The sequence below is a fragment of the Pholis gunnellus genome, assembly GCF_910591455.1.
Source record: "Pholis gunnellus genome assembly, chromosome: 5".
NCBI lineage: Eukaryota > Metazoa > Chordata > Actinopteri > Perciformes > Pholidae > Pholis > Pholis gunnellus.
In genome coordinates this window covers 3,526,961-3,541,084 of record NC_136531.1, presented here as the reverse complement: position 1 = coordinate 3,541,084, position 14,124 = coordinate 3,526,961, and the positions used below count along the sequence as shown (strand labels likewise).

The following is a 14,124-nucleotide window of genomic DNA, read 5'->3' as shown; positions in this document are numbered from 1 at the left end:
CAAAACGTCTCAAAGTCTCAAACTATCACATACATTTAACAAACTGTAGCCACAGGATGAAAACAGAGTATAAACAAAACATTTAAAAAGCTGCTGGATTACAAACTCAGAACAAATTCATGATTGAAGGATTGCCTCCGCACAGCTCTCAATATGGCAACAAGGGTGCAACAGTTCACACAACAAGAAGAGTGCTGACAGAGATAACAATATTAAGTTTGGAACGGTGTTACCAGCTGTAAATATTGGAAACATTTGACAACAACAAAACAGGTAATTCAATCCAAGGTTACTTCATTTACTTATCTTAAACAAGTTTGATCTCATGAGTATATAAGATTAAACATTAATCAATTAATGGAAAATCACTTAAAAATGATCATTAAATGAACACTTTAATGCTGCAGGTACAAAAGTAAAGTACAAGTACCTCAAAAATATCAAGTACAATACTTAAGTTAATGTACTTTGTTACATTCCACCACAAATAAAACAGCACAAAGTTCTTCATAGAACTAGCCTCTTGATTTTGGTCTCAAAATGCACCAGATTGATGCATTTAACTTTAAAATGTACAACATTTTCTTCCAGGTGAGCGTGCCCCAGACCCGTCAAGAAAACCAACACTAACAAGAAACAAAAAACTAAATTAGTCTACTGGATTAAACTAAAGACAGTACTAAGCTCCCTGCCAACGTGAGGAGGCGTCACCTTAAACAAAGCATGGATCTCTCAGAGCAATCAAGGTTTATTGTGTCACTAATCGCAAGCGGGAGCTAATTGTGTGTGAGGACAGGGTTTTGAGGGAAACAATTCAAAATCTGAACGTGGAATCATTGAGCAATGCTCTCAAATTAAAACATACTTTTGAATAAAGATAGGAGAAAAAAAAAAACATATTTCTTCCCCTGTGTTATGTGCCATGTGGTGTGTCAGATTTACCTTTCGTATACAAACAGAACCACTAGAGCCAGTTGTCTCTTGTATGAGTAATTATGTGTGACTTCAGAACCGACTTGTGCCGAAATCTTTTATCACACACTGAGCAGCTGAAAAGTTTCTCTCCTGTGTGGATTCTCATGTGTGTCTGTAAATGTGAACGCTGGTTAAAAGATTTCTTACAAACTGAGCAGCTGAAAGATTTCTCTCCTGTGTGGATTCTCATGTGTGTCTGTAAATGTGAACGCTGGTTAAAAGATTTCTTACAAACTGAGCAGCTGAAAGATTTCTCTCCTGTGTGGATACTCATGTGTTTCTTTAAAGTTGAACCCTGGTTAAAAGATTTCTTACAGACAAAGCAGCTGAACGGTTTCTCTCCTGTGTGGATACTCATGTGTATCTTTAAAGGTGAACCCCGGTTAAAAGATTTCTTACAGACTGAGCAGCTGAAAAGTTTCTCTCCTGTGTGGATTCTCATGTGTGTCTGTAAATGTGAACGCTGGTTAAAAGATTTCTTACAAACTGAGCAGCTGAAAGATTTCTCTCCTGTGTGGATTCTCATGTGTGTCTGTATATGTGAACCCTGGGTAAAAGATTTCTTACAAACTGAGCAGCTGAAAGATTTCTCTCCTGTGTGGATTCTCATGTGTTTCTTTAAAGTTGAACCCTGGTTAAAAGATTTCTTACAGACGGAGCAGCTGAACGGTTTCTCTCCTGTGTGGATTATCATGTGTATCTTTAAAGTTGAATCCCGGTTAAAAGATTTCTTACAGACTGAGCAGCTGAAAGGTTTCTCTCCTGTGTGGATTCTCATGTGTGTCTTTAAATGTGAACAATGGTTGAAAGATTTCTTACAAACTGAGCAGCTGAAAGGTTTCTCTCCTGTGTGGATTCTCATGTGTGTCTTTAAATGTGAACTATTGTTAAAAGATTTCTTACAAACTGAGCAGCTGTAAGGTTTCTCTCCTGTGTGGGTTCTCATGTGTCTCTTCAGATTTCCACTCTTGCCAGTTGTTTTCCCACACTCAGAGCATGTAAATAGTTTCTCACCAGCACTACATCTTAAATCACTGACATGGACTTCATCAGGTTTCAAAGAGTTTAAACCTGACTGAGGTTCTCTGGTCTCCTTCCAATCACCACTGTCATCAGTGTCAGAAGAGTCTCCATCAGTCTCATCAGTATCTGGTTCTGGAAGTCTATCTGGATCTGAGTTCCTGTCTGGTTCTGGTCCTCCACAGTCCTCTCCATCAGCATCTGTTTCCATCTGTTCAGTTTGTCTTTGATGAAGCTGTGAGGACTGAGCTTCCTCCTCATCATCTTCACTCTTCATAGGAGTGAATAAGAACTTGACATCAGCTTCCTCCAGACCTTGAAGCTGCTCTCCCTCCTGACTGGTGCAGAGTTCCTCCTGTTCCTCTTTAATGTGTGGGGGCTCTGGGTCCTCCTGTTCCTCTTTAATGTGTGGGGGCTCTGGGTCCTCCTGTTCCTCTTTAATGTGTGGGGGCTCTGGGTCCTCTTGTTCCTCTTTAATGTGTGGGGGCTCTGGGTCCTCCTGCTCCTCTTTAATGTGTGGGGGCTCTGGGTCCTCCTGTTCCTCTTTAATGTGTGGGGGCTCTGGGTCCTCCTGGTCCAGACTGGAGCTTCCCTCCTGCTGCTCAGGGGGAACCTCTTCTTGAACCACCAACAGCTGCTGGACGTCTGCAGGAAAACAGTAAACACACACAGAGATGTTACAAAGAAATATTAGTATTGAGCAAATAGTCTCCTGTACATACACTTTTTTTCCCTGTTTCCCACCAGGGATGCATGGAGGAAACCATGCGAGGAGAGAGGAAACGAGGAAATATGTGCATCCGTACGTTTTGAAATTCAGATTGTGACATCGACAATAAATAATCCAGAACATGATTATTGTTTCTCTTAAATGATAAAACTCATCAAACCCGACACTCAGGAATGAACAGCCTCACGTGACTGAATGAAATGATGATAAATGATTTAAAAAGCTCTCTCTGACTTTAATTGTTTCCATAATAAAAGTTATTGAGGGAAATATCAGATCATGAAAAGACAAATCTTTCTAATAAATGAAGAAAGTTGTTCGTGGTCCTTTTGTTGTTCAGACTACAATGAACATATATTTAAACCTGATCAGAAAACTAATCAAATATGAATTTGAGTTTAATCTGCGATCAGTCTTCACTGTTTACATGTTGAAAAAAACTCATGAGTCCGATCGGTTGCAGCGTCCAATCACATAACTGATGAACAATGAGGGGGCGTGTCGGCCGTTAAAAGACTTCCTGGAAGGCTGCTTTCGTGGGTCCCCGCTCATGGCTCCTCGGAGATCCTCGCTCCTACGAGCAGCATAAAGAGCTTTGGGACGGCCGTCAATATGGCTGCGCAGAACAACTTCCGGTTAGAGCGAGGAAATGACAATTCAGGCCAAATCCCAATGTCCCCCCCTAAACCCTCAAACCCTGAACCCTCAAGCACTTACTGGCGTCACCTGGTAAGTGGTTGAGTGTGAGAAGCTGTGAGGGCTTGAGATGGTGTAAATACATATGGGACAGCACTTTGCTAAAACATATCACGTTACCATGAAAACGACAACAAATATGATGTATAATTGTGTGTATTTATTTTATACTTTGTACTCCCTGATTTGAACGTCTTCCAGGATCTTTACTCACAAGATGAAGTAATTTCATATAATCTATTTACTCGTTTTTGTCAAAACAGCTTCAATGACAAAATCTAATATTTGATGGATAAATAAATAAATATTCTCTGATTTCATGTTTAGTTTTTGTTCCATCTTTAACCCTTAATGTTTCTGTGTAAATGTAATACTCCAGGCTGAACACACTGAGCCGTCCTCTTTGTTTACCTTTTTATTTTTTACGTCTCCATGCATCCACTGGTTACCCCGTGTTTAACATCACATTGCAATGATTTGTGGGTAATTCCCTCCCGGGACAGCCCGAAACCCTCACGGACTTCGCGGGAGCTTTGAGGCGCGCTCCCGCGAAGTCCGTGAGGGTTTAGGGCTGTCCCGTTGTCAAATCATCGAGTGTTTGAGGGCTCTCTCGCAGACATTTTGAGCCCTTAACCCTTTCCGCAAGTCAGCATGGTATGCTGACTTAGCCTAAGGGAATTACCCACAAATCATTGCAATGTGACGTTAAACACGGGGTAACCAGTGGATGCATGGAGACGTAACAAAAAAAAGGTAAACAAAGAGGTCGGCTCACGTGCGTTCAGCCTGGAGTATTACATTTACACAGAAACAGTAAGGGTTAAAGATGGAACAAAAAATAAACATGAAATCAGAGAATATTTATTTATTTATTCATCAAATATTAGATTTTGTCATTGAAGCTGTTTTGACAAAAACGAGTAAATAGATTATATGAAATTACTTCTCATCTTGTGAGTAAATAAGCTGTAAGACGTTCAAATCAGGGAGTACAAAGTATAAAATAAATACACACAATTATCCATCATATTTGTTGTCGTTTTTATGGTAACGTGATATGTTGCAGCAAAGTGCTGTCCCATTCCTATTTACACCATCTCAAGCCCTCACAGCTTCTCACACTCAACCACTTACCAGGTGACGTCAGTAAGTCCTTGAGCGTTCAGGGTTTGAGGGTTTAGGGGGGACATTGGGATTTGGCCTGGGATTTGGCCTAAGAGACTTGGGATGTACCTCTACACTTGGGACAGCCAAATATCCCAGAATGCATTTTGCACCAGCAACAGGAAACAATGGCGGAGGAGAAATCACACAACTGGAAGTTGAAACTTTTCGAAATACTACTGTTGTTAAGTCACGGAAAGTAAATGTAGGATGTTTTGAGGCGAGACGTTAATTGTTTAAGCATAAAATCTGTGGTCAGTTTGTCAAGATTCAGCCGATTTAAAAATCTGCTCCGACGATTTCGGAGATTTGAGGTGTTGCTAGCGGGACTGGCAGTAAACCAGCACCGGGGGCTCAGCGCTCATGGTGCCCGCCTAGAACAGCCTGATCTCGGGGAGTCGTTTTGAAACTTGCCGCTGGTAATGACGTCTCTATAGCGTTTTCCTTGTCGGCAAAGAGTACAGCAATCCACATTATTGATCAAATATTGGTCTATTTCCGGGCTTTTTGGGGCTATCCAAGTACCCGTAACATAGCACCACGAATACACGAGCATTACATTTCAAGCGCCGGCTGACGTGACCTCGGTTCTGCGGATAACGGCTCCCTTGACCGCAGAGTGGTTCGGTGTTCCCGCAATACGCTGCACCCCTTTTCCAGTGTATCAATGGACCCAGATAATATAATATTTGAATCAACTCTGATGTGACCATGAACACATTAATCATTTTAGAATTCAACACGCTGCAAAATCCACGTGGTGTTATCAAAGAGAACAAACGTTACTTTACCAGTTAGTCGCTGGTTGACTAAACATCTCAGCATTTGGACTTTAGGCATTTTCATTAGAACACAGAAACGTTTCCTCCAGACAAGCTCCGGAAGATATACCGAGACGGACTGTTGTGCGTTCATAAAAGGTCCGAGTAGCACCAACAAGCTTGTGAGCATTTAGTTCCACATGTAGATTCAAAAAGTATGTGATGACTGTAACAGTTGTGCTTGTATAATTGTCAAGTCAAACAGGGTTTTTCTTTTATATAAATAGAAGAAATATAAAGAACTGAAAAAGATGTAAGCTAATTGTAAATACAATAATAAGTAAAGCAGTTTGTAAAGTAATGAATACTGACAATCTGACTATTCAGAAAAGAAACAGGGCGGAACCAATCTGGCTAGACATCTAGATAAGCAGACACGCACGCCGTGTCGCAGTAAATACGGTCCGGAATTGGACAAACACCGCACCAGAAGAGATCGCATGGTATTGAGATGTGCGATATGACTGTGCATCACTGGCGAGTCTAAAAGTCCGGAGAGGCAGCCGGTAACAGAGCTGAACTTTGCAACAACTGAGAGACTTTGTAGCTGACGTGAAGATGACTGCCGTCACCAGTTGGTTAGCATTAGCATTAGCATTACGTGACGGGGATCTGTCGCAAATACGGCGATAGTTTAACCCTTTCTCGCATAATACCGTTGTTTGTTTTTGATTGATTGTCCTGTAATGTTTTCTATCTGGTTGTAAAACAGCTGGAGAGACTTTTGAGAAGTTTGTGTCTGTTCACATGATCACTGTACTTAATAGTAACTAATAATACTAGTAACTAATAAAGACACACAGTAATCATGACTGTAGAGGTGTTGTCTCTCTGTAACCTTTTAACAAACTGTCTGTGTTCTGTTTATAATCGCAGGATCGATTTCTACCGGCGGAATGCGTTCGTCTTATTTATGCATTATTTGCGTCTGTACGTTTTGAAATTAAGATTGTGACATCGACATTAAATAACCCAGAATATGATTATTGTCTCTCTTAAATGATAAAACTCATCAAACCCGACACTCAGGAATAAACAGCCTCACGTGACTGAATGAAATTAGGATAAATTATGTTAAAAGCTCTCTGACTTTAATTGTTTCCATAATAAAAGTTATTGAGGGAAATATCAGATCATGAAAAGACAAATATTTCTAATAAATGAAGAAAGTTGTTGTCCTTTTGTTGTTCGGACTACAATGAACATTTAATCAAGCGAGACAGTGAATCAGAAAACTAATCAAATATAAACTAGAGTTTAATCTGATCTGTCTTCACTCTGGTGTTAAACTCAAGTCAGTCAGTCAGTCCAATCAGCTGCAGCGTCCAATCACATGACTGATGAACAATGAGGGGGCGTGTCGGCCGTTAAAACACTTCCTGGAAGTCTGTTCTCGTGGGACCTCGCTCATGGCTCCTCGTAGAACCCTCCATCCGCCGAGCTAAATAAGAGCTTTGGGACGGCCGTCCGTATGGCGGCGTAGAACAACTTCCGGGTCGAGCGAGGAAATGACAATTAAGAGACTTGGCATGTACCCCTAGATTCCCAGAAGGGCTGTCTGTTATGCCTTCCTGGAGGCTCCAATCATCTGGGCTGGTTGGTGAAGGTGACTGTCCCAGCTCCTCCCACCAGGAAACCATCAGCGAGCCGGCCCACAGCCTGGCAAGTGGGAGGGTCGTCACAGTCGTCACACAAGTACAGTCCATTTACCATTAATCTTGACGGCTGTTGGAATGAAAATATCTTAAACTTGCTAAAGGGCTGAAGATGAGTCGGAGCAAATCAACACCTTTTCTTGTCTAGTTATTTCCACCCATCATAGTAAAACCAGCACTTCCATTATCTCCACTGTGTAAACCCCAAAATGATTGGATGTTCTTCTGTTGATTCCTCTTCCTTTAGCTGGTGTTGCCGCCCCATATCCTGTCACTCCTGTCTCAGGTTTCTTAGGACCATTCGTGTAAAATCACGATACTCTTTCTATCACTCCCTCCAGGAAATACACGACACCTTTAGTTCTTTCTACTAATGGATTTATTCCTCCTCCAACTTCTCCGTCCACCGTCAAACTGTTTAAATTACATTTAGACATTCAAAACAATCAGACGTTAACATTACATAAAAACACAGTTTGCGCGCAAATATGCGCAATGGCGAATGTACATGATTAACGTACCTCACTGGCTGCACACAACCGAGAGGGAAATGAGTCCACTTGAAACACGATCAAAGATGATCACTTTAACTTGAACCGAAAAACTTGGTTAACATAGTTTACTTTACTTAAGACTTTGACTTCATTTACTTTAACACTGACTGACTTATGGCGCTTCGCGCCCTCCTGCTATCACTGTGCCACGGTCAAACACGTCCCAGTACAACACAGCACACAACAATAGTTATCCCCGTTTTATACAAAATAAAAAACCCATTCGCATTAAAAACAAACCTTACAAATAACATGTAAACAAACATACTAAACAATGACATAAATAACTTTCTGGCAGTTAAACTTTCATTACATAATATTCAAATGCACTTACCAATTCAACTTCATCTTTTTCTTTCCTTTTCAACCTCTAACAACTACCAGTCTATGTCAGGCCACACAAGCGTCCATCACCGGGTAAACTACTGAGGGGCTTATCCTCCGATCACACACTTCAGATTCTCTTGCAATGTCATGGTCTACCCGACCAAATTGATCCCTCTGACTCCTCCCACTCTTCCAGACCACCTGCAACACTCCGTTTGCAGGATGGGAATCATTGTGTTCCTGTAAATTAGCCCAGTAGTTTACCATCAGCTGCTTTCTCCTTAAATCCAGCCGCATGTCTCCCATTTCTACCTGCAGGGCAGGTTCTGCTGCAACTTGGTGGGTAACCTACAAAATAATTATGTAATGGGTGAGGGTTGGACATGGAAAAAAGACAACTCAATTGATTGTTTTCCAACATTTATTTACTTCTGCAGAAGAATTCAACCCATTAACTGCCTTCTGGGCCCTATTCCTCGTACGTGGCTAAGTGAGTTAGCCGGATAATTTCCAGGATGAGATTACATAAGTAAGGCTTTTCGGTTCCTCGAAGCAAGTTTGGAAAAATCACCATAGCAACACATCCATAAGCCTGAACCTGCTCCAGAGCAGGCTTGAGCTAGATCCGCTGGATAAGCTGCCACTCCCCCGGAAAAAAGCGTCAGCTCCCTTCCTCAGAGATCCATCGATGAGGAAGCGATATTAGTCAGATTAGCGTTTTATAGGGAGACCGTTCTTCGAGATCGCTAAGATCCGTTATCACATCATGATGACTTCCTGTGCGAGCGCAATCGATTCTGCCAACAAGGAATCATTTATTTAAAGACCTTCTCGAGCCGTACATTGAACACCACACACTGCAGCCGAGCATTGACTGTCTCACAGACTGGATGCAGCCTCGCGCTGTTTTGCGAGTGGTTCATGTTTGTACAGTGTCGATGATGCGGAGAACATCGGGAAAGCCGCTGCATGCCGTGTTGTTCATGAAGTTTATTTGGCGCTTAAGAAACTTATGGAAGTGTCATTACATTACCATGGCACATGTTGTATTGACTCACCATTCTAAATAATGTTTTTGTGCTTAGTTTGTACTTGCTCCCGTGTCCTCTTGATGGCTGGGTTGCAACTACATGGGGCTTAAAAGCACTCATAATGATGTGACAGTATTATTAGTACACCATAGATATCATTATCGTAGAACATGATTAAGGTGGACTCATGATAAGAATAGAGAGAATTACACACAATTTATTTTCACTGCTTATTATGAATAATACATACACACTGATCCGCCCATACACAGATTCACACACACATATTCAAACTCCTATTCTATATGGTAATCTACACATACATGTATATACACACATATATATATATAGTACATGATACATAAGCGCATACAGTACATATATCCTCATAAGTATCTATTAATTCGTATCAATTAGATACTCTTTGGGCTTGTTTTTATCTACTTATTCTGAAAGAGTTGATATCATTATTTTCGCTATAAGATCTCATTGGATGATACATTTCATTAAGCCTACTTAAAGAAATATCATCTGATTGATTGAGGTGATGAGGCACTTAAAATTAACCTATACATTTTCCCAACACTTGCGCATTTAACGACGTCTGCGACATGTTGCCATGCTTCTTGTCTAGCCCTCGCAGCGTTAGATTTCGCCATGATTATGGTCTTGAATTCCTCATATGCGTTCATGATCATCTCCTGCTCGTCAGCGGAGTAAAAATAGGCTCTTTCTTTGAGTTTATTTGCCGTTGTACTGTTAGAAAATCATGGTTTCGGTGATCGACGCTTCCCCCTTTTGAAGTAGGACGGGCACGCGCAACGATCCTGATGACTGACATCTGGTTCAAATTAACGAGACTGTTTGAGCGCGGATCAGCCTTTGAGGAACCGAGATAGCCTGATGTCAATCATCGAGTTAATTTAAGCTGGATAATAGGACATTTGATCGACTTAGTTGAACCACGTACGAGGAATAGGGCCCTGATCTTTTTTTGCACCTCTGCAATAAGTAAAATGAGAATGTGTGATTTCATTCTTGTTTTTTTACATTTAGATACATTCTTTTGATATTACAGTATGTACTAAGCTCAGGATTTACATTACTAGAAAAGTGATATTAAAATTACCAGGAAAACATCTAACCTGAATCATAACAACACATTTCCTGAAAACCATTAAAAACAATATACACCAGAGGAAAAACAGGGACACCTGGTGGGTAAAGTGAAAAGGTGCGTAGCACTGAGCGACTAAACAGAGACAACAGAAGCTATAACATTACACAGAGGAAAACACCAGTGGTGGGCCGTCAGGGCCTGCAAAGCCTTCTCTGCTGGCCTAAACAGAATCACAAAGTTATAGCTATTTTATAATTTAATAATTTTTCTTAAATACACTACATGTATCATAATTTATAAAAATATTTTTCCCATTATCTTATTTTCTCATTGCAGAGCTACTGTGTTCCTCAGTTGCTCTGCTTCCAGTTCAGCTTGTTTTCAGTAGAGCTTTTATCCAATCAGATTTCACCTCTGTGTCTCTAGGTAGAAGAGAGGCCCCAGGCCTGCAGACTCACCAGTGAATCCATGTGCAGGTTAAGTGAATGGGGACGATATTGTTGATTGGCATAGTCTTCAACCAATCAGATCTTTAGTTTAACATTCTTGGACGCGCGGCCAGCAGGCCTACACCTACATCAGCATTAGCAGCAGGGCTGCAGTGAGATTCTGTGCTGTGATTGGTCAGTGGGCGAGCACGTGACTGTCATGAAACGAAACTTAACAGCAGAGGCTTAGTCGAGTAGTAAGAGTTCATATTGAAAGATATGAATGAAATTATGATATTTTTTGCATTTTGCTTGGTGTAGATTTTTTTTTTTTTTTAACCTCGCTTTGTTTTTTAACACTCAATGGCTGAAGGAGGAGAAACGGATTTGTGAGTTGGGATTTAACCGTGGGATTAATCTTTGTCAACAAAGAAAAGAGGATGTGATCAGCATTTGGTAAGTCAACTGGCTAGTTTTTTTACATCTAATATCTAAATGGCCCTTGAGTGTGTAGCAGAATGCGTGTTGCTGCTGTTGTTTTTCCGTTAAGCTAGTTAGCCTAGCCTCCCGGAACACTTGCGGGGCATCAGCTGTTTTTGTTCCGGTTCAGAGGTTACACAGACCGCTGTCTCCAATGAGTGCAGAAAACATTATATTTCCTACAATTTAAGCTTCTGCATTTTCTAAATGCACTAGTATTATTCAAACGGTTTGTAAGCCTCGTACCAAACGGTTTAATACAAATACGTAACGTTATATAGCTACAGCCCAAGAAACAAATAATAACCCTAAATGTGGCGCCATCATGTGGTTATAAGGTGGTATTTCAGCAGTGAAGGCCCAGGTATAAAATGCACGGCCCGCCACTGGAAAACACATACTTGCAGAAGTCAATGCATGAACACATGAATTGCCTTCTGGTATTTTTCTGCAATTCTGGATCTACACATGCAAAATAACTTTACACAAAAAGATATTTACATCAGCAAATCAGCAAAACTTTAAACGGTAAAAACAACACTAGCTGGGTAACGTTAAAATATTAACAGAAAGCAACGTGTCTTGAATGTTACCACTAAAGCTGGTTGTCTCTTGTATGAGTAATTATGTGTAACTTCAGAGCTGACTTGTGCCGATATCTTTTATCACACACTGAGCAGCTGAAAGGTTTCTCTCCTGTGTGGATTCTCATGTGTATCTGTAAATGTGAACGATCGTTAAAAGACTTCTTACAAACTTTGCAGCTGAAAGGTTTCTCTCCTGTGTGGATTCTCATGTGTCTCTTTAAATATGAACAATCATTAAAAGATTTCTTACAAACTTTGCAGCTGAAAGGTTTCTCTCCTGCGTGGATTCTCATGTGTGTCTGTAAATATGAAAAATCATGACAAGATTTCTTACAGACTGAGCAACTGAAAGGTTTCTCTCCTGTGTGGTTTCTCATGTGTGTCTTTAAATTTGAACCCTGGGTAAAAGATTTCTTACAAACTTTGCAGCTGAAAGGTTTCTCTCCTGTGTGGTTTCTCATGTGTGTCTTTAAATTTGAATCCCGGTTAAAAGATTTCTTACAGACTGAGCAGCTGTAAGGTTTCTCTCCTGTGTGGGTTCTCACGTGTCTCTTCAGATGTCCACTCCTGCCAAATGTTTTCCCACACTCAGAGCATGTAAACAGTTTCTCACCAGCACTACATCTTGAATCACTGACATGGACTTCATCAGGTTTCAAAGAGTTTAAACCTGACTGAGGTTCTCTGGTCTCGTTCCAATCACCACTGTCATCAGTGTCAGAAGAGTCTCCAGTCTTCTCATCAGTGTCTGGTTCTGGATGTCTATCTGGACCCGAGTTCCTGTCTGGTTCTGGTCCTCCACAGTCCTCTCCATCAGCATCTGTTTCCATCTGTTCAGTTTTTTTTTGATGAAGCTGTGAGGACTGAGCTTCCTCTTCATCATCTTCACTCTTCACAGGAGTGACTGAGGACTTGACATCAGCCTCCTCCAGACCTTGAAGCTGCTCTCCCTCCTGACTGGTCCAGAGTTCCTCCTGTTCCTCTTTAATGTGTGGGGGCTCTGGGTCCTCCTGTTCCTCTTTAATGTGTGGGGGCTCTGGATCCTCCTGTTCCTCTTTAATGTGTGGGTGTTCTGGATACTCCTTTTCCTCTTTAATGTGTGGAGGCTCTGGGTCCTCCTGGTCCAGACTGGAGCTCCCCTCCTGCTGCTCAGGGGGAACCTCTTCTTTAACCACCAACAGCTGCTGGACGTCTGCAGGAAAACAGTAAACATACACAGAGACGTTACAAAGAAATATTAGTATTGAGCAAATCGTGTCCTGTACGTACATTTTTTTTCCTGCCATCATTCCCTCTTACACTCCCTGTGCACAGTTACCAAACAGACATGCCGACACAAATTGTAAAGACACAACGCACCAGCAGCAATGAGGTCATCAATAATTTACATGGCAAAAACGTGTGGCACTACCTAACATTGTTCAGAAGTATTCAAAGAACCTGCATCCTCCATAAAGTGAGGCTGAGATTTGATCATGTGGGCAGTTATAGTTGACTAATGTACGTAAACTTGCCACCGTAGAAACAGTGGATAGAACCTTCAGAAGCAGCCACAACGTAACCGTGGACGTGCATCATCGGTGCGCTACGTTTATGAACCAATAGCGCTCCACCATGGTAGTCAGCCGTAGAGAACATCCATGTAAAGATGATGAAACTGAAATGTGACAACAACAACGACACAATCTGAACTAATAAACTTTGTCTAGAGACTGCTCTCAGGAACCTGTAGGTCAAGGTTGAAACCCCCTCCCCATCCCTGGTCCCTGTTATTATTGATATATTTTAAATAATCCTATCGATGTTAATAATTTCATGATTATCAATAATTTAATTTTCATACTTGCCAGATCTGAACACATGGATATCTACATAGGTTTGTATGTGTCATGATAACAAGGTCTATCTATGTAGTGTGATTGTTTAATTCATTCTATCATTGATCAGGTTGTATTCAGTGATTTATATCCAACCGTTTGGTACCGTTCTGCTGCTGAGACAGTCCAGATTTAACATATGGAAGAATTAAATAGACTATGTAAGTCACAATTATTAATTCTGTAAATCAACTTTAAATTTAATAATCAAGACCGCTGTCAGGATGGGAGTGGTTTGGTGTTACCACCATACGCTGCACCTCCTTTTCAAATGAAATGATGATATTCATAAAAACAAATCCTTCAGAGGTTATATTAACCTTTCACTGGATTGTTGGGGACATTGACTTCCGGCGCCACACGAGTGGCAGCCTTTCAGAGCAGCTCCAGCTCACCACTGAGCTTTTTCTTTTTGTTAGTTTTCTTTTCATTTATTTAATTTCTTAACAGTAGTGCACTATGGCAGCTAGATAAGTCGGGTTTGTCGTCTTCTATTTGCTGCTTATTGCAATTTTGACCACAGTATCCAGCACCCAGCCATGGTCCCATTGTCTACACCAGGGATCCGCTGTTAGCGTACCGGGACACGGCGGCGCTGCTACCTGAGGAGAGATCCGAGGTTCCCCGCGAGCTGAGGTGGAAGAGACGGGGAGGCTCTG

The 14,124-nt window shown here is 41.3% G+C and overlaps 1 protein-coding gene across 1 annotated transcript; it reads right to left on the bottom strand.

The window, feature by feature from the left end:
- Positions 1-406: 406 nt before the first annotated feature.
- On the bottom strand, positions 407-5,452 carry LOC306696740 (uncharacterized protein). The gene is made up of 2 exons (XM_079160423.1): positions 5,377-5,452; positions 407-2,640 (listed from the first exon to the last, which is right to left on the bottom strand). Exons 1-2 carry the CDS (start codon positions 5,429-5,431, stop codon positions 965-967), a joined length of 1,731 nt encoding a protein of 576 aa, XP_079016549.1. The 5' UTR covers positions 5,432-5,452; the 3' UTR covers positions 407-964.
- Positions 5,453-14,124: the final 8,672 nt, after the last annotated feature.